Here is a 22,137-nt window from a genome sequence, read left to right on the forward strand (position 1 = left end):
AAGAATAAGCACATTTAAAAGTATTTCAGTGTAAATCTGTTCAGTAAATTCATTGTGTGATTCAGTCTGAGGGAATCAATAGGAATCGTTTTTAAGAATAAGCACATTTAAAAGTATTTCAGAGTAAATCTGATCTGAAGTGACTCCACTTCTACCCCCTATAAATCCATTGTTGATTCAGTCTGAGGGAATAAATAGGAATCGGTTTAAGAATAAGCACATTTAAAAGTATTTCAGTGTGAATCTGATCTGAAGTGACTCCACTTCTACCCTCTATAAATTCATTGTTGATTCAGTCTGAGGGAATCAATAGGAATCGGTTTAAGAATAAGCACATTTAAAAGTATTTCAGAGTAAATCTGATCTGAAGTGACTCCACTTCTACCCTGTAAATTCATTGTTGATTCAGTCTGAGGGAATCAATAGGAATCGGTTTAAGAATAAGCACATTTAAAAGTATTTCAGTGTAAATCTGATCTGAAGAAAAATAAGCACATCTACAGTATATCACTGTGTATTAGTGTATAAGTGTAAATGTGAACAGGAGTGACTCCACTTGCACCTGTTGAATATACATTTTTACACTATTTGAAGGATTCAATAGAAATGTGTTATTGAGTAAGCCGTTATAAAAGTAAATGAGTGCAATTGTGTTGTGAAACGACCACTTACTAGCTGTTTGGAACAGGAGTGGGTTGACAAATGGTGGGGCTCTGATTCAAATGGGCTGATGGTGCTGCACGACCAGGGCGAATAGTGGGCAAGACTCTCTTCTCCACCATGACACTTACAAGTCATACGCCCACCACCTACACCCTCAGGATGCTAAAGGAGAAGAAAGAGTGAGATGACAACATTCTATCTCACACCCACCCGTGTGCAACAGGCTGCCAGATTCAAATAAATGGGGGGTGGATAGAAACAATATAAAGTGACTCAGCCTCCGTGGTGCCAAATCTTTCTTTGAGAGTTCATGCGTTTCAAAACGCTTGTGCGCGCACACAATTTTCAGGACAGAACTGCTTCTTGCTTTGGATTTATCAGTTGCTGAGCAACAGACCCACTTAAAATAGCTTAATACACCTCAGAAGGGTGACTGCAGCTTTGGTGCCAAAGTTATTAATCGAAGAAACAACAAATCTGATTTAATGCCACTTTAGCACAGTGCAGACTTGTGGTGTAGTTTTCCCATGACACACATCTCTAAAAACACCATATTGGTGGGCCGTACCTCTGGACACATATCCACAGTGAAGACTGGGGAGGACTGGGAGGGCCTGTTCATGTTGCTGTGGTGATGTATCCACTGTTCCTGTTTGTGGCGACAGAGTTCCTCATAGCCAAGAGGAACACGGGAGTACGCGTCCTATACAAAAGACAGAAAATGGTTTTTAACTTCTCCATTCTCATGATGAAACAGCTTAGTCACCTATTTTACTTTTAAAAGTGAATTTCTGAGCAACCAGCAGCATGAAAATAATGACTTTTTAAAAACAAGTTTCAAACATTCCCCTGTCATTCATTCCTCGGACAAACAGGTAGACACAAGCATACACATGCCTTTGATTGAGACAATGTTGTGTGGCTGGACAAACACACAGACTGCAATTCCATTTGAAACCACTAGTGGCAGAGAAACGACACACTTCACCTTTAAGCCTAAAACATAAATTTACATGTAACCAGGCTGAAGTTTCCATGTCAATTTACACAGAAAATTCTGCACAAAGCAACAGAACCGTGTCAGACATCTCCGCACGTTCATGACAGTACCACAACGGATGCGTGTGCTGATGCAGGAGCTGTCGTTCTGACATAGAACCTGGATACGCTGTGGCTTGTTTACAAGCAGAGGGATGCACACATACATGCGTCATGTTACTGTCGTGAATGCATGTAGAAGTCTGACACGGAAGAGAAGAAATTGTTGAATAAAGTCATTATTTTTGTTTTCTTTGTGCACAAAAAGTATTCTCGTAGCTTCATAATATCACAGTTGAACCACTGATGTCACATGGACTACTTTAACATTGTCCTTACTACCTTTCTGGGCCTTGAACATTTCAGTTGCATTGCTTTCACTGCAGGGTCAGAAAGCTCTCGGATTTCATCAAATATATCTTAATTTATATTCCGAAGATGAAGGTCTTAAAATAAATTAAACTAAAATAAATTACATCCAAATTACTATCAACAAAGTACTGATAAATATAAATAAATCTCTAAAATAAAGAGATATGTCATGCACCCCTAATTGTTGTATACTGATATTTAAGCTATATGAAGTGAATTTGGACCGGTGGCCTTCCTAGCACAACAGAAACCAAATGACTGACAAAAAAAAATGCTGTTGACAGCTGCCACTGGTTACAGCACAAATTAATATGGAAGAGAACTTTCAACTGATACTCTTTCTTCAAACATGAATTAGCCTGTAAGACATGAGATAATAAAACCTGCCCTGTGCATTGCCGTTCTCTGCTCCGATCTGCTGCAGTAGGGGCTGTCCAGCGAGTTGAAGCGCTCCCTGAGGGGCGGCTGGTAGATGGTGGAATGAAAAACCTCTGGAGGGAGAGAGTTACTCCTCCCGCCATCCCTGGGATACAGCGGAGGCCTCCACATGCGCTTGCTGTCGTAGACTGGGGTGTACATGCCATGTGCGTGGGACATAGAGGTGTAAGTCGAGGGTGGCCCATACGGGGCGGGGCCTAATCTGTCTGCAGGAGGAATAGAGGGGTGCTGATCTGGGTACAGAGGGCCCATTGAAGGGGGTAACATGGATTCGGGCACATTGCTGGAACGATGGAAACGAGCATTGCATGACTTGTGAGGAGGAACTGTGGAAAACAGATCAGAATTAATGTAATGGAAGATTACATGCCACAAGAGAGCTATTCAGGATATGACACTTACAGGCAGGTTGGTGGTAGGGTGACAGGTCATATGGTCTCTGGTCCTGAGAGTAGTAAATCTTAGGATGAGCTCTCGTTGGGACAGGCCCGTGTTTGAGGAGACCACAGTCGTCCTCTGTTGACAATCCTGAAGCTATCACAGAGGACTGGCTCCGACTGACGGGATTTCTAGAAGAAAAATAAGAAACAATAAGAATTTCCATAAGAACCAAAGGTGGGCAAAGGCATCTAATTTTAAGAATCCGCCAAAGAAATGGCACATTCATATTTCTAATTTTTCCAAAAAGAAAATTGTAAAAAAAAAAATTAAGAACACATTTTTATATAATCTTAAGGATTTTAATTAATCTTTTTTTATTAATACAATCTTATTTACATTTTATTAGTGTTTTTCACCGTAAACATGTTAACACATTAAATTAAATAACAGGCCAATATGTAATTATTTTCTAATGTAATTAGTGTTTTTGATAATCATACCATAGATTTCTGCAGCAGTAATCTTTACTCAACTTGTGCAAAAAAAAAAAAAACACACTAATAAAACAATAATGCAATCACTTTCTTTATGGACTTAATCTTATATGTGTAAAGTTGTTTTTGCTACTGATCTACACATTAGTCTTCAGCGTGCATCAAACGGAAACACATCAACCAGAGCGAAGGTTTTTTCTCTTAAAGTAACTGCAGCCACATGCCCTATTTCACAATCGAAATGGAATAGTTATCTAATTTTTGCAGAAAAGCTTTTTTGTCTCCTCAATAAGCCACATGATTTGAGGCATCATTCATGTCTCTGGCACAAACGCTGCAGGAGTTGTATATTCAGAGTTTATTCAAATCTATAAGTCTGAGCTTCAGTAAAAGTGAAGCACACTTACTGTTCTAAGCTGGCAGCAGGCAGTCCATTAGCACTATTGGGGAGCGTGTTGTCCTCATGGTGGTCTCCTCCTCTTGGGATGAGCTGAGTGGGAGATGCATCCTCTGGGATGTCTTTCTCGTGGTTCTTCACCTCTGACCCTGGGACTGCTCCTTTGGTGCCCGTTTTGAGCACAACTGCTGGAACTGATAGGAAGGGCCTCACCGCCCCGCTGGGTTTCCTATTCCTCAATCTGTGCCTGAAAGAGACAGAAAGATGTGGAGAGAATGTGAGAGATGAGGGGAGGAAATGGGGTGATGGGAGGGAGGTACGGCAGATCCTGGCACAGTCATGCCAGTGTTTTTGTAAAGTGTGCTGTTGTGTTGGTGGGATAGCGTGGGTGAACTAGAATAAGAATGAGGAACGAGAGACGTGGGAAGATGGGGAGGTGCGTGCATTACAGCACAAGACTGGCTGGTTATGATCATCAAGATTGTGTGTATGTGTGTGAAAGAGTGTGTGTTCTCACTTCTCAAGCTCCTCCTGCGTGTGGGCAAAAGTGCAACTGGCCCCTCTTGGGCAGCCGCCCTGCTGCCGTAAGTCCCTGCACATACTCGTCTTGTACTTGCTGTTGGGTTGAGCCTGAAAAAGGAGAACAGAATACATTTCAGACAGTTTCAGAATGACCCAAAAATAAATAATCTGGTTATAGATTGCTCTTTCATAGTTTAGGAAACTTAAGTGTCAAAATTCCTTGGGAGGAACAAAAATAGATACAACTGAGTCAATAGTTGACATACAGTATGAGTACAGAGCTATTAAATTAAAGTGGATGGCATGGCTATGATTACTTGTGACCTGCTCTGTTATTTGGAGTTGCTTTCACCAAGAAATACATTTATTTCTACACACATTCCAAATATATCAGAGATTTAAGCCCTAAAGGAAAATTCTCTGGTTTCAAATTATATAATAATGATGTTTGTACACCAAACCGTGTATAATAATTTAATGTTAATTTTTTTTTTTTTTTATTTAAATATACATGAAATAATACATTAATAGTGAAAGCATTTTTAAAACAAGTAAGATATTTCAATTAATTATAAATAAATATAAATATATATACAATATTATATACATATGCTACTTCTGTAAAAAAGGTTAAGGGTCTATCAGGCTTTTATTTTCATAAATGAATACTTTTGTTCAGCAAGGACACATTATATTGATCAAAAGTGAGAGTAAAGGCATTTATAATGTGACAAAACTAAGATTTCTATTTCAAATAAATAGTTTTTTTTTTGTCTATTTATCAGATCAGCACAACTGTTTTCACCATTCATGATAAGAAATAAATAAGAAATGTTTCTTGATTTCTGAAGGATCATGTGACACTGAAGACTGGAGTAATGATGCTGCAAATTCAGCTTTGATCACAGGAATCAATTACATTTTAAAATGCATTTAAATAGAAAACATTTATTTATCAATTTATAAGATAATTTTTCAAAACACACACATATATTAGAACTGTTTTAATTATATTTATAAATTAATTTTATAAATATTATTAATTACTATTAAATATATATTGTGAATATGTTTAATTACATATTTAAAGTTTATCGACTGACATAAGAAGAACACTGGATAACTTTCATAACATAAGATGACAAGTTCTTTAAAAAAATCTGCTATTGTATGTCTTCCTGCAAAAATAAAATAAAAAATTGGCCAATTATATAACAGATTATTTCATTTTGATAAGCTTCGTTCTATTTTTTAACCAACCCTCTGATGATCGTTCATGCTTTTTGTGCTATAACTTAAAGATATATTAAAGTGAAAAGTGAAAGTGATGTGACTCTTTCAGCTATCAGAAGAAGACTGACAGGTATATCTGCCAAAAATTTCATTAAACAGTGTCAAAACAACATTCATGGTTGACTATTGTTGATAAAATTGACATTTGTATTTCGGGCAGCTGTTCTCAAAGTGATATGATATGAATGTAATCAGGAGAATACATCCTGAAGCAGTGTAGTGAGAGCGTGTGCTGTACCTGGGGGCTTTCATTGCTCTTTTTGCTGAAGTTCTGGATGAATTCCACCAGCCCATGGACAACAACCTTCACAGCCAATAACACACTCTCCAGCTCTGCCCAGGATGGAGCGGCCGCATCTACACACACACACACAGGTTATTGCTATGTAATCTGATTGTGTCTGCATCCCTGTGGAAGTGTGAGTGCGCGTCCTCACCAGGGTTGTGGTCGATGCCGGCCAGCCGCTCGAGAGGAGCTCTGAGGCTGGTGAGGTTGGCTGGGTCTCCTGTTCTCTGCAGGATTATGGTGAGCTCCTGCACACTCTTTGCAAAGGATTCTGGGGATTGAAGCTGTGGCGATGGGGTGGAAAGGACCAATGCATTCAGATTTGTAGCAGAGAGACAAAAACGCCAAACACATTCAACAAAAATCTATACATATTTGCTTTACTATATTTTATACTAATAGTCAAAAGTTTGGATTAATTAAGATTTTTAGATTTTTTTTGGAAAGAAGTCTCTTATGCTCACCAGGGCTGCATTTATTTGACAAAAAATACAGTAAAACATAATTTTGTGAAATATTATTATATTTTCAAATAACAGTTTTTATGTCAATATATTGTAAAATTAAATTATTGCTGTGATGCAAAGCTGAATTTTCAGAATCATTACTTCAGTCTTCAGTGTCACATGATCCTTCAGAAATCATTCGAATATGATTTAATATGATTTGCTGCTCAAGAAAGATTTCTTACCATTATCTCTATTGAAAACAGGTGTGCTGCTTCATATTTTTGTGGAAGCCTTGATACAATGCCATTCAAAAGTTTGGTTTAAAAGAAATTAATACTTTTATTCAGCAGGAATGCAATAAATTGCTTTTTAAAATTTTTTTTTATTCACATTGCTTTTTTAATCAAAGAATATTAAAGAATGATCAGTTTCTGCAAAATATTAAGCAGCAAAAACTTATTTTTTTCAACACTGAAAATTTCAACTGTGCCAACACAGGAATAAATGACAATTTAAAATATATAAAAACAATATAAGTTATTTTAAACTGTAACAATATTTCACTATATATATATATATATATATATATATATATATATATATATAGTGAAATATTATTAGTTTATATAAATATAAGAATATAAAGTGTGTGTGTGTGTGTGTGTGTGTGTGTGTGTATATATATATAATTATTTTAAATTGTAATAATATATCACAATATTAAAATTTTTTTCTGTATTTTTGATCAAATAAATGCAGGCTTGATGAGCAGAAGAGACGTCTTTCAAAAACATTAAAAATAGTAATGTTTCCAAACTTTTGACCTGTACTGTATATATATGTATATATGTGTATATATGTGTATGTATCTATGTATATATATATATATATATATATATATATATAAACATAACTTACTTTAAAAAAAATTTTTTTTAGTAAATAAATGCCTACATGGTGAGTATGAGAGCATTCAAAAATCGTATTATCATTGTTATTAAAATATTGACCAGTAGTGTATTAATCTTTACATTATTATGTGATTATAATATATTATATTTAATACATGATATTATATTTATTATCATTTTAATGATTTATGCAGTATACAAGTGGTACCTTGTCTATGATTGACTGCATGTGAGATTTGTGCATGAGATCCCCGTACAGCAGCGACGACCACTGCTCCGGTGAGATACGCAGTCCTGCTTCCATGGCGATGTGAACGATCTGAGTGTCGTGCTCGCGGCGCAGGGCTTCATACGTGCGAAACTCCTCTTTGAGCTGCATGAGTGAGGAGTCTTCATCACGTTTGGTCACCTGAAAAGAGATAAAGAAAAATATTAATTTAGCACAGGCCCCCATAGTTACCACTGCTGATTGACGTCTGATGTAAATGATCTCATTAAGCTGACTGATTTCATAAGGTGCCACAGTAAATCAAGCTCCTGCTCATATACAAATATCAAGCAGTCTGGATGCATTATCAAGAGTTTATTAGATATTCCCATCGCCAAGCACTTTATATCCACATAATATCATGTTACAGCAGGCTTAACACATCAGATAACTCTTTTCCTGACTAGTCGACATTGATGGAGTACTGAGCCTAATAGCTGTTAAGTGATCAGCGGTTTTAGCGCATTTGCTGCGTGAAGCTGGTTTTAGCTCTGACCTTAAAGCAGGAGGCGCGGTACAGCAGCTGAACTACATGACCGATGCTGGTTTTAGACGCCTGAGGGAAGCGCGCTTCCAGTTTCTGCACCACAAACAGCACCAAAACCTTCCGCGAGAGAGCAGAGCCGTCCTCCAGAGCCAGCAGCACCAGCTTCAGACCGTCTTCCTGCATGGCTGCCATATATATACAGACAGAGACATATAGTTAGTGTTGAGATGGATCATTGTGTGCTTGGTCGCGTCAGACCAACGGATTTATGCTCTGGATGTTCTCAGACTAGAAAACTCAAATGAGATCAGATGAGAAAACCAGTGTTTTCCCAGTCAGAATCTGCCCTATGAGTAATCATCATTGACAGCCAAGCACAAACACACTTTTGGATATTCCCTTTACATGCATTAAAGGAATATTTCAGATTATTTACAACTTGCAAATAGTGACAACATTATCTGATTAATGATATCATAACCTAAAATAAAATAAATTGCAATTTTCAAACAAAATACTAAATAAAATAATTTGTAAAAAATACAAAATCAAGAAACATTTTTTATTATTATCAATGTTGGAACCATAATTTTTTTTTTAAAAATTTATAAATGTTTTTTTTTTTTTTTTGCATTCTTAAACATTATAAATGTTTTTTTTTTTTTTTTGCATTCTTTGATTAATAGAACTTTCAAAAGAACAGCATTTATTTGAAATAGAAATATTTTGGAAACATTATAAATATCTTTACTGTCACTTTTGATCAATTTGATGCATCCTTGACAAATAAAAGCATTCATTTCTTTAAAAATAAAAAAAAATCTTTCAGACTTCAAATTTCTGAATGGTATTTTATATATTATATTATTTAAAAAAAAATCATATAAAATAAAAACTAATAAAACTACAAAATATATTTAATAAAAATATATTTTGTTTGTTTATCCTAATGTCCAGGGGAACATAAACATTGCTCTCCTTAGTTTACTAATCTACCGACAGACTTGTCAATGAATAATAAACTCTTTCTTTTTTCCAAGTTGTGTAACTCTCATTCACGGTCATTACATTTTTTATTATGTGTTATCTGCATTATTCCCTGCTCTCTAGATATCACTATCAGCATTGGCCTTTGAAAAACAGATGACACTTTTAAAAGAAGAAATATGAACTCAGCACAAAATGTAGCTGTAAAGTCATCTTATTGTCCTTTTGAAGTGGAACTATATATCCTTAATACTGAATAATAAAATGAACTTTTCCAAAGCTTCTGGTCATGTGTTACAGATATAATTCCAGAACCCTGCTCCTTTATGTCACATCACTTTCCTTCTTCTTAGCATCCTCTTTCAGATGAAAGCAATCAGATTACATTTTTTTGGTAATGACATAAATTGAAGTTGTAGATAAACAAAAAATATGCGAAAATAACCAGGTATATATCCTTAATACTGAATAATAAAATGAAGCAGTGCAAAGAAATGTTACAACACATGTGTATGGAACTCACCCGGTCCTAGAAACTGACAGCCGCGTGCCCGCACAGCAGCCCATAAGTTGGCGGAGAGCTGCTGTGGGTTCTGGTGCTGCAGGATCAGTTCAGTGACGGTGCGCTCACCCAGAGATCTGCACGCCCGGACCGCACGCATTCGCCCCTCCTCCTCAACCAGCTGGCAGTTCACCAGGGTCACCAGCTTCCTCTGCATGGGCCTACTGAGCGTGCTCTGACTGAGGGTCAATACACCTGTGTGGGAGAGGAAAATGCATGCTTACATTTATATATATGTATATATATACACACACACAAACACACACATAGATATATAGATATATAGGTATAAATATAGCTATAGATATATAGATATATATTATATTTTTTATATTAAATATATTACAATGAATATTGGTCTAAAGACAAATTATCCTTAATGCCTTTAAATGGCCTGTCATTTAGTTTTTCCCACAGTTCACCTAATAATACACAAAATCTACTACTGATCCTACTTCCATCATGAGGGTAAAAGTCTCATGAGTCTTATGGCTACACCACAGCACAATAGGTCACCCTGATTTTGCCAAGTAAGACATGTTACAGAAATATAGACTAAACTCAATCCCTACTCCCTACTCCCTACTCCAGTATCAACAAGGATGTTGATCCAGGAACATGTTGTACTTGGTGAAATCATGGTCATCCAGCGTAATCGTGGAGGTTTAGCAGAGGAGCTCTGTTATGAGCTCAAAGCTCAATGAGGAGTTTAAGAGCTTTAGCCTTCAGCGTTCCACAAGTCCGTTGTGAGGAGTAACTTTTATTGTTACTTCAATAAAATAGTCAATTGAGTCCTGAAACACCGCTCACAGCAGCTGAGTCCACGAATGGCCAGAAGCTTTATTGCTCATGGAGACCAAGTGTTTTATTGGCCTACAAAGAGCCGTTCTCGTGTTCAACACAGTGGGGAATTATTCCTTTAATAATAAGTAACACCAGCACCTGATATGCAATAATGTACGAAAATGCACTGGGTAGGTTATAATGTGCTTATTTCTTTCATTTTACTTTTAATAAACATTACTAAACATTAATGTATATTGTAAACATTTAGTTTTTCAGTGTATTTCATTGCATGTATTGCATATAAAATACCTGCATGTTTTTCTCTTGTTTCTGAAGTGGCGTTTGGGTTTCAGTGTTTTTATGTTTTTTTTTTCCCACTGACGCAAACATCTCCAACCACAAACAGATAAAGCACACATACCCACTGAACAACAGGAAATGTTGCACTATTCAAACGTGAGCTCATTCAGCCGCAAGCCTAAACAATAATGCAGCACTCACAGGCTTTGTTGTTGATCCACATGTATCACTTTCTTTACACACTCACCTTTTCCTCCACTGATTGGTCTGAGATACAGCGCCAGCTCCTCCACACAGATCCTGCACACTTCATAATGTCTCGTGTCTTCAACACTGCCCACACTCACATTCTCTCCCTCCAGAACCTGCAGAAAAACAACCATTGGCAGATTTGAAACACCACCAGAAGAGTTCTATTTATGACATTGTGACGTCAATGTTAAACAACATAATGGTCACTGGTGGAAATTACCTATCTGGAGTGAAGAAAAATGAAAATATTAGAGGAAGAAAATTATTACATAACCCGAAACAATATATATATATATATATATATATATACAGTACAGACCAAAAGTTTGGAAACATTACTATTTTTAATGTTTTTTGAAAGAAGTTTCTTCTGCTCATCAAGCCTGCATTTATTTGATCAAAAATACAGAAAAAAAAATGTAATATTGTGATATATTATTACAATTTAAAATAATTGTTTTTAAATTTATTATACTTTAAATTATCATTTATTTCTGTGATGCAAAGCTGAATTTTTAGGATCATTATCACATGCTCCCTTTAGAAATCATTCTAATATGATAATTCATTATCAAAGTTGGAAACAGTTCTGCTGCTTAATATTTTTTCAGAACATGTGATGCTTTTTTAGGATACTTTGATGAATAAAAAGTAAAAAAAAAAAAAAAGAAGCTATTTTTTGTAAAATATAAATATTTTGTAATAACAATATACACTACTGGTCAGTAATTTGGGGTCAGTAATTTTTTTTTTTTTCTTTTTTCTTTAAATAAAATCAATACTTTTATTCAGCAAGGATGTGTTAAATTGATAAAAAAGTGATAGTAAAGAAAATATATTATTAGAATATATATTATTAGAAAATATTTTTTATTTTGAATAAATGCAGTTCTTTTTAACCTTTTATTCATCAAATATATTAGACAGCAGAACTGTTTCCAACACTCATAATCAATCAGAATATTAGAATCATTTCTAAATGATCATGTGATAGACTGGATGTTACATGTGACACTGAAGGCTGGAGTAATGGTGCTGAAAATTCAGCTTTGCATCACAGGAATAAATTATTTTTTTTAAAGTATATTCAAATAGAAAACTATTATTTTAAGTTTTAAATAATATTTCACAATATTACTGTTTTTTCTGTATTTTTTGATCAAATAAATGCAGGCTTGATGAGCAGAAGAAACTTCTTTCAAAAACATTAAAAAATAGTAATGTTTCCAAACTTTTGGTCTGTACTGTATATATATATATATATATATATATATATATATATATATATATATATATATATATATATATATATATATATATATAAAATAATAATTGGGAATCATGATAAGACACCAAAAAGTTCATTAAATTTAATAATTTACATTACATAAGAAAATTTATGGTAAATAATTTTTGTTTTATGTTATGATAATAGCTTTCTCACAGTTTGGACTTTTTATATCAAATATTCTTTTTTCTTGCAGATCTCAGAAGAAAAGTCAGAATTGAGGTATAAACTCGCAGTTACCTTTATTTTTAATTTTTAATTGCGAGATACAAACTCAGCATTGTAAGATATAAACTCAGAATTGTAAGATATAAACTTAGCATTGTACAATAAACTCAGAATCGTAAGATATAAACTCAGAATTGTAAGATATAAACTTAGCATTGTACAATAAACTCAGAATCGTAAGATATAAACTCAGAATTGCAAGATATAAACTCAGAAATGTACAATAAACTCAGAATCGTAAGATATAAACTCAGAATTGTACAATAAACTCAGAATCGTAAGATATAAACTCAGAATTGCAAGATATAAACTCAGAAATGTACAATAAACTCAGAATCGTAAGATATAAACTTAGAATTGTACAATAAACTCAGAATCGTAAGATATAAACTCAGAATTGCAAGATATAAACTCAGAATTGTACAATAAACTCAGAATCGTAAGATATAAACTCAGAATTGTACAATAAACTCAGAATTGCAAGATATAAACTCAGAATTGTACAATAAACTCAGAATCGTAAGATATAAACTCAGAATTGCAAGATATAAACTTAGAATTGTACGATAAACTCAGAACTGCAAGATATAAACTCAGAATTGTACAATAAACTCAGAATCGTAAGATATAAACTCAGAATTGTACGATAAACTCAGAACTGCAAGATATAAACTCAGAATTGTACGATAAACTCAGAATTGTAAGATATAAACTTAGCATTGTAAGATATAAACTCAGAATTGCAAGATATAAATTTAGAATTTTACGATAAACTCAAAATTGCAAGATATAAACTTATAATTGTACAATAAACTCAAAATTGTAAGATATAAACTCAGATTTGTGAGATATAAACTCAGAATTGTACGAAATTGCGAGATATAAACTTAGAATTGTACGATAAACTCAGAATTGCGAGGAATAAACTTAGAATTGCAAGATATAAATTTAGAATTGTACGATAAACTCAGAATTGAGAGATATAAACTTAGAATTGTACAATAAACTCAGAATTATGAAATATAAACTTAGAATTGTATGATAAACTCAGAATTGAGAAATATAAACCCAGAATTGAGAAATATAAACTCAGAATTAAGATATAAAATCTGATTGTGAGATAAAAGTCAGAATTGGGAAACAAACTCAAAACTGGGAGAAATAAGTGTAAAATTTTGAGTTATAAACTCCAAATTGTGAGATGTAAACAGGAGATTGCAGGTGTTTATATCTTGCAATTCTGACTTTTTTCTTAGAACTGCAAGTTCATATCTCACAATTCAGTTTTCTCAGAATTTCAAAATAAAAATTGTGAGACAAAAAATATCAATTACCATTTTAAGCAGCTATTGTCATTTTTTTCTTGTGTTAGTGTACTTTATATTTTAATTAATTTCTTGTAAGACTTTACGTAAGGTTAAGACACTGACAATAAAACAACAAAAAAATGGGTTTTGAGATTCACAGCCCTGAGGCCCATTTCAGAAAGGAGGTAAAGTGAAAACTTAAATTCTTTTGCAGTGCAGGTACATTCATTCATTGCACGTATTTTCATCATCAGACACTGTGAAAGTGACAAAAATGGCATGTCCTTTTACAAAGGTTCCTGTAGATGAGGAGGCTGCATTAATTCGTAGGGATTTACATTTACATCGGGAGAGGATTATTTAGATTTTTATTTTTGCCATACCACATGCATATTTATTTGAGCAGTACCATTTTAAATGGTAGTTTTCTATTCAACATTAGGGATGCTGCTGAGCACATTAGTAAGGCTGCTGTATTCAGAGCGGTAAAGAAAGTGTGTCTCGCTCTCACACTCTTTATGAAAATTTTTGTGTAGTTTCCTGAGCACAAACCCATCGAAAATAAAGCTGATTACTGAATGGAAGGGTGCAGATGGAAGGGTAGTTTGAGATATAAGCCGTGACCACCACCACAGCTGTTACATTTATTTGGTCATCTTTATCTCCTACAAATACAAAAGAAACAGTTATTCTTTCTCCTGTTGGATTTTAATATTCTTCCAACACTTGGATTGGCCGTCTCCTCTTCATCTGTTTGTCATTATTTTGCGAGTAGAAGTTAAATGTTAATTTCATTACTCTAATTAAGAAATGCAACAGTTTGGATTATGGGAAAAGAGCATTAAACTATGTGGAAAATGCTGCTGTGCGCTGAAATAGACACTGAATGATATTTACTTATTATGTCAAATGTTTGTTACGAATTGACTCGGAAATATGAGGACGTTGTTTTGTTGGTGCAAATCATAATTTCAGACCTCCATTGATCATGGCTTCTCATAGTCATGGTGCATGCGCTAAACTCAGAGTCAACCTACTCAGAGTTGACTGAACTAACTCAATTAGTTAGTTCAGAACCTTAGGCTGTTCTGAACCCGAAAATGTTGAGTATCCCATCTCAGGGTAAGTCAACTCAGAGTTCAAGTTTCAACTCAGAGTTGGTTGAACCTCCTCATTGAAACGAGCCCCAGAACGACAGCAACACTAGATTTATTCAGAGTTATTCAAAACATCAAAAGCAATCATGTCAGCAGCATATCAGCATGCCCCACTCACCGGCACCCCCACCAGCTGCAGGAGGGCACAGTTGACAGGCAGCACATCAATGTCAGTGCTAATGGCCGTCTGGTCAAAAGGACAGGCCTTGCGGTGCAGTTTGTGCAGGCAGGTCTTGCAGACGGTGTGCGAGCAGCCCAGGCTGATGGGCTTGTGGCTGCAGGCGTCAAACTCATTATAGCAGATGGGGCAGGATAGAAACTCAGTCCACTGAGCTGCTTGCACCGGCATCCTGTAACCTCCAGGTGGAACAATCACGCTCAGGTTGATCGCATGATGCCTCGCCCCGGCACCTTAAAACCACCTGAGGAGAGAAGAAGACATTGAGTCCCATTCATTAATCATGCATAGGCACAAATTGCATGAAATTTGCATATAAAGATTTTCAGACAAAAAAAAAAATCATGATTCATTAAAAGAGTTTATTGCATTTGAACTGGTTTTGAACACATGTACTTGGCCTTGCTCAAGAATCTTGCTGTGTGTTCTCAGGCGAGAGCTCTACTTTAGAGAGTTTCATATGTTTGCTAAGAGTGGCGAAAGGTTGTGTGGAAAGCCCTTACATGGAGATGGTTTGGGCAGGGTTTTTTATGCAAATGACTAACCTTGGGAACACAGTTGTTTATTTAAAAAACTCTAAATTCATTAACATTAGAACAAGGTTAACAACAAATTAATGTGCGGATACATGTGTTAGGCAGGGTCTTTTTGCTCGATTCATTAAAAGAACCAATTCGTTTGACTTATTAGAGTCGTTTGTTTGTAAATCAGACTACATAGGTGGCACTGTTTGTTTTTGCATGTAACATGTTTTTTTACTTGTGCCAGTTGCTTGATTCATTAAAAAAACTGTTCATTTTTTTACTTGTGCCAATTGCGTGAATCATTAAAAGAATCAATTCGTTCAACTTATTAGAGTCGTTTGTTTGTAAATCAGACTACATAGGTGGAGCTGTTTGTTTTTGCATGTAACGTTTTTTTCACTTGTGCCAGTTACTCAATTCATTAAAAGAACCAATTAATTTGACTTGTAAGAGTAATTTGTTCATGAATCAGACTACATAGGTTTTACTGTTTGGTTTTGTGTGTAAAGTGATTTTTTTTTTCTTGTGCCAGTTGCTCGATTCATTAAAAGAATCAATTAATTTGACTAATAAGAGTCATTTCTTCATGAATGTTTGTTTCTTGATCATGTTTGTTTTTGCATGTAATGTTTTTTTTTTTTTACTTCTGCCAGTTGCTTGATTCATTAAGAGAACCAATTTGTTTTATTTTTTGTAGTGACAGTATCTTAATCCATTAAAAGAACCAATTCGACTAATGAGTCATTTCTTCATGAATCAGACTACATAGGTGGTGCTGTTTGTTTTTGCATATAACATGTTTTTTTTTTTTACTTGTGTCAGTTGCTAGAATTATTAAGAGAACCATTTAATTTTTTTACTTGTGATAGACAGTTGCTCGATATATTAAAAGAACCAATTAATTTGAGCTATAAGAGTCATTTGTTTGTGAATCAGACTACATAGGTGGAGCTGTTTGTTTTTGCGTGCAACCCCTCAGAACATCCTAGCAACCACCCAGAATCCATTAGCAACCAACCAGCGACATCCAGACACCATGGCACTCATATTTTCTTTAGAGTAATACTTTCTCTGTCAATTCCTCCTCCTCTGATGTCATTTGCTGTCGCCATCAGCTCTCAGCTCTAGGAATAAACTGTCTTGCACTCAGACTCATTCATGTTCTTCTCATCTCCATTCACTCAACCCTCCCTCACGCTTTCTCTAGATCCCTTTATTTGTTTCTGAATTTGTGCTCTTCAGGGACTTCCTGTAGCACAGAAGGTGGAGCAAATAAGCCTGAAACAGCCATTGACACAGTGTAGATTAAAACCCCACATTAAACACATTCCACAAACCCCAGCAAAAAGCCAAGGAGAGGAACATAGCAAAAGGACAGCTGAAATTTGACTTTATCTTCGTCAGCACCTCATGGATGGCGCTTGTCGAAAGGTGCAAAATTACAGCGGTAAAAGAAATCATTCATTCCCCTACTTGGACACCACACAGAGCTTCAGCTGCCATGTAACTGCTGCTCTAGCACCTGCTGACCGAACCCCTCAACTGATGTCTGTTTCTCCAGGAAAGGCTCCGGTGACACTTCATACCCTGACAGAACTACCATGTCATGCAAAGTTATGCAAGGGCCCCCACTGCTGTTAAGATCAATCATTTGTCAGGGAGGAGCTCATGCCTCTGGCCATGTGGACACTATACTCTCTTTCAGTATGTTTTGTTCATCAAACAAAAAAATCCAGCCTAATTTCTTGTAAAGTCATGAAAATTAATCTCAGTACATCTTAACCTACATGTAAAAGAAAGCCATTATATATAATATTAAAACTTAAAGGTGTACGTTTTTTCTTAACGTAAGACTGCATTTACGCGCATAAAATCATAAAACACGAAGCAATGGAATATTAACGGCATTAGTTTTAAATACTATTTTAAACAGTTCAGCAAATGCAACATTGATAAAAGAAATAGGCTACGATGAAAAAAAGTAACACCTGAAGTAGACAGTAAGCAACTGCACATACACATGAAACATTTATGCATCTACGCACCATGTAAGAGACCGCGCGCGTGAAACATCCACAGCGTCGCTCGATTCCGCTCGCGCGAGTCATATTTCCACGCTGCTGCCCAATTTAATGTCGCTGGGTTCACGCGTGTGACAAAACGTGTTCGTGTGGTTTGGAGATAGTTGCGGAGATGGGTTTCGTGGCGTGATTCATGGTCACGAGGAGCATCACGACTCGCGAGGGAATTCAGATATTTTTATACGCTCACTCCTCCACGCGAATCACGCGAGTGTTCATCATCAACGCACTTTACATAGATACATACAGTACAGTGCGAGCGTGTGCGTGTTATAGATGTTACAATTTATATATTAAATTACAAATGTATTACTACAAACATAGCGTTTTTAAAGGTTGCTTCACAAAATAACTACATATCAAGTAGAGTTGGCAAATAAATGACGCAGCAGTGACGTTATAAAGCGTTCTGAAATAATACAGGCTAAATGGGTTTGTTTGAACTGAGCACGTCATGTGTGGAACGTGGTGCAATACAAAAAAAATAAATACAAAAGATCACTTCTCGCTCATAAACAGGAAATCACTTCACTGTCTTGTGACCATGTGACTAGGGCACTGCAGAAAATAGAAACTCTGAAGTTAGGAAAATATTTGCTACTATAAACACTATCATGAAAGTTATTTTTACAGTAGGCTAATACATGACGTTTTACACTGCTGTCATCTTTTCTAAATTGTCATCTAAATATTTCACTGAAGTGTATATATCACGTAAATATTTAGATTTATTTCAACCCTCTCACTTCTCAACCATCACCATAAGAAACACACAACAACTCAGGACAAAACATAAAAAATGACCAATTTCAACAACAAAATGTGCACCTGGCACCCTGGTCCCTTGACAGGCCCAGAACCTGAACCCTAGGAATGCTGAGGGGTAACGGGTGCCAATGTGTGCTTGAGTATATCTTTAGGTCACTGTGACCCCAAAGTTGGAACATCCTGTCCTTGTCATCCCAGACATCTCCTCTGTCTGCTTCATACACCATTTTGCCCCAACAGACACACATTCGAATAGACAGCAAAAGGAAATCTGCAATCTTTACATTTAATTTGCTTTGGCAAAACTGTATATGGAGTATAATAAAAACATGGACACCAAAGTGATGGGTCAATTTCTCAACTTCTGTTAACATGTCAACCACTGTTATTACTGTATAAATAACTTGTAGTCATGCTGTGTTCTGAATATCAACAAGTTCTATGTTCAAAGAATGTTTGGAAACGTTATGAAAACGTTATTTATGAATGTTCTCTGGAAGTCATTATGGGAACATTACTTTTGAATGTTCTCCAAACGTTAAGAAAATGTCAGATAAACGTCCAATTACAACATTTCAGGAAAAATAAAAATAGTTAACGTTATTGGAAGAACGTTTGTTCATAATCGTTCCATGCTACATTACCTGCGGCCTCCTGACGAAATATTTTTTAATAGGCTATTTCTTTCACACTGACTGCTGCTTGCCATATTGGTTATGTCTGTAAATGACTATAAAGTATTTTGTCAGGTAACATAAAAATGTGGTAACGACTAAATTAACTGGATTTATTCAAGTAAAAAAAAAAAAAAAAAAAAAAAACCTTATAATTTAATATGTCTGAATGAGCGTGAGACTACAGCGATTTAAGAATGGAATCAGGAAGAAACCCCCTTTATGGTAGAAACCCCCTCATCAAAGCAACAAGAATGCATTTACACTCTTTACAGTGTATAATGAAACTGAAACTACTTAAATGTTTTTTCTTTTGTCGGAAAATATTGCGTTTTGTGTAATGTGTCTTTCAAATGTGAAGAAATCCGAGCATCGTGGTTAGAATACATGTAAAATGAGCACTAACATAAACTTTGGGTTAATCGAATGAATGAAATGTGGAATAATCAATTGTTCTTAAGTCGCGGAAGTCTGTTTGAGCGCCAGTCGTGCTGGATGGTGTTGTGCAACTTCACTGACAGCTGCGCACCTATAAACTTACTCCAAATTCTCGCGCAAATAACCAGCAGTGCAACAAACATAAAGCAACGCGATATGCTGTTGCTCGCGCGTCCCTGTCCATTCCCTGGCTATTTATTTTCATGGAGAAAAGTTTGACAAATAATTGTATTTATTATAGGGATGATGTTGCATAATGATTTCGCGCACATCTTTTTAGCCACGCGCGCCACACCACCAGCTATTTTACTTCCCAAATACTGTCAAAGTCGCGCGACTTCCACTTACCGTAGGCGACACAGAGTATCATCATAACCGTCCATAGTTTATGTGCACTTCGCCATCAAGACCAAATTCTTCATCGCATTCCGTTATTCACAGCCGAGCCGAACTTCTTTTTCCCGAATTTTTCAGCGTCCTTTTTATTGCGTCCGGACATCACATTAAATCATACATGTAATTTCCAGAGATTAGGGAGCGCGTTCCCTGACAGCGCGACATGTTGAGCATGAGCAGGTACACTCCCATGACCGAATACACGAAAACTACTATGACGAAGACGCCTGTTTAGATATTAAACAGCCAAGCCTCTGCCATTGGATGGCAACAACATGACGTCTGCGCAACCTAATCAATATTCATGAGCCAAACATTCGCCTGTCACTTGCGCGGCATCCTAGGAAAGCAAAAAGAGATTGTTGTACCTTTTTACCCCTTAATTGTATTTATTTGTACCTTAGAGGTAAAAAAAAAAATTATTACTTTAAAAGTAAATATAAGTAAATATGCCTAAAGTGACAGTTTTGTAGTGTTTTTCTTACTCAGTTATTACAGTAAGCTATTCTGCTGCTGGATATTACTGAAACGTGTAACTTGAAATGATTCATGAAATGATACTTGAGATAATGCGACTACATTTGGTGTAGTTATTGGTTATTCAATACAGCAACTTGTGGTTGTTTTATAATGATTATTCATTCCGACTCCCAGCTCCAAAGTTACCAAGCAACTTTCTAAGTACCTCATTAATATTCATTAGCCAAGCCTTCGTCATAGTAGGATTCGCAACTTCAAAGATCCGTCCAGCAGCAGACTCGATATCACTCCGCCGCGGACGCTCGCATCCCGAACTGAGCTGTGGATGCTCTTGTTTAAACTTTAGATGACTCGGTTGGATCCTGAAACTGTGCTTTTTCAACAGAATATCACAGACGATGTTGTAATTGATAATTGTGCAGGGTACTATTTTCATGTAGGGGGCAAGGATAAAGATGTAAAGGGGCAAAGCCGGAACAAGCCGCTTTTCGAGGCGTAGGCTGCATGTGTTTTAAAGAGACAGAGATGCTTTATTGTAGTTGAACGATAGCTGATCGTGTGGATCTGTTTGTTCATGCACCTTGGTGAAATAGGAAATATTATGAAATCTGGTTCGATTAGTAAATCGTAGTGAATGTTTTAAAATGTGTGTGAATTCAAGCTTAGACTTTCTGTTCCTGCTTCATTGTTGAGTTGAGATCTATTTGATGGAGAACTAGATTACAGTAGCAGGTGCATCCTTTCATACAGAGCAGCATGGCATAAACAATTTAGATGAAATACTGCACAGTACTGGGGAAACGTGATGCAAATGAATGTTATGAAATATTTAATAGGCCTATTCAAAATTATTTAATAAAATTCTGGCTAAAGTAATATGGTCTTTTATATGTGTACGGCCTGCTACAGGGTCTCCCCCAGCCCTATATGTATTTTGCATTACCTTTCTAGTTATAGAATAATATGGAATCCATTCTAGGATATCCATATAATAATAATAATAATAATAATAATAATAATAATAATAATAATAAAGTAGAAAAAAATGTTCACTTAAAGTCACGCAGTTTGCTCATCAGACTGTCATCATATGAACACATTCACTCACTTTGTGTTTGTATTACTGTAAAGCCCAGGTGAGAGAGACATCTTTGATAAGGACGTTGACGACACCATCTGGCCATGAACAGACAGTGCATATAGGGCATGTATAATATGTATTTATTCACTTCCACAGGATCTCACCGCTAAATAGTTTCTCAGGTTTTGTTTTTTAAGATGTCAGTTACTGTAGTTTATTTTATCATTCGTATTTTAACTATATATAGCTATCATGCATCTTTTAGGTTCGTGTTTTTCTTTCAATTTCCTATTGATTTGTAGTAAAAATAAAAAAATAAAAAAATAAACCTTTCAGGTTTTTTGAAAGGTTTTGAAAATGTTGATCCTAACCTCAAGAGGTCAAGTAAATATTTTTCTATGATTTACCCAATTTAGGACTGTAAGCTAAAAAAAGGAAATAAAGTTTAATTAATAATTTAATGAATTAGTAATTATTAATTAATTTTAATTGAAATTGAATATAGTTTAATTTGAATTAATAGCTTTTACAAGTCTTGCATATATAACTGGAGCAACGTTTTAATAAAACACAAGGGGGCGCACTTTGTACGCAGTGACTTCAAATCTTGTTTTTTTTGTGTGTGTTTTTTTAGTAATGGATTCCTTCATC

At 35.5% G+C, this 22,137-nt stretch overlaps 1 protein-coding gene across 2 annotated transcripts in view; it reads right to left on the minus strand.

Moving 5' to 3' along the window:
• Nucleotides 1-20,129, minus strand: part of LOC109079144 (roquin-2-like) — a 30,671-nt gene extending 10,542 nt beyond the window's left edge. The window contains exons 1-14 of one of the 2 annotated variants that reach the window (XM_042764785.1): nucleotides 19,878-20,129; nucleotides 14,985-15,288; nucleotides 10,882-10,999; nucleotides 9,510-9,743; nucleotides 8,009-8,184; nucleotides 7,453-7,653; nucleotides 6,036-6,168; nucleotides 5,837-5,955; nucleotides 4,301-4,413; nucleotides 3,794-4,030; nucleotides 2,914-3,080; nucleotides 2,461-2,837; nucleotides 1,232-1,366; nucleotides 673-825 (exon numbers count right to left, since the gene is read on the minus strand). In XM_042764785.1, the coding sequence (XP_042620719.1) occupies nucleotides 673-825; nucleotides 1,232-1,366; nucleotides 2,461-2,837; nucleotides 2,914-3,080; nucleotides 3,794-4,030; nucleotides 4,301-4,413; nucleotides 5,837-5,955; nucleotides 6,036-6,168; nucleotides 7,453-7,653; nucleotides 8,009-8,184; nucleotides 9,510-9,743; nucleotides 10,882-10,999; nucleotides 14,985-15,215 (2,394 nt within the window). In that variant the 5' untranslated portion in view covers nucleotides 15,216-15,288; nucleotides 19,878-20,129. Of the gene's footprint in view, nucleotides 1-672; nucleotides 826-1,231; nucleotides 1,367-2,460; nucleotides 2,838-2,913; nucleotides 3,081-3,793; nucleotides 4,031-4,300; nucleotides 4,414-5,836; nucleotides 5,956-6,035; nucleotides 6,169-7,452; nucleotides 7,654-8,008; nucleotides 8,185-9,509; nucleotides 9,744-10,881; nucleotides 11,000-14,984; nucleotides 15,289-17,613; nucleotides 17,892-19,877 lie in introns of those variants that run through there. The other variant, XM_042764786.1, reaches the window with a different exon arrangement.
• Nucleotides 20,130-22,137: the final 2,008 nt, after the last annotated feature.

This window comes from Cyprinus carpio, chromosome A10, assembly GCF_018340385.1.
Source record: "Cyprinus carpio isolate SPL01 chromosome A10, ASM1834038v1, whole genome shotgun sequence".
Lineage (NCBI taxonomy): Eukaryota > Metazoa > Chordata > Actinopteri > Cypriniformes > Cyprinidae > Cyprinus > Cyprinus carpio.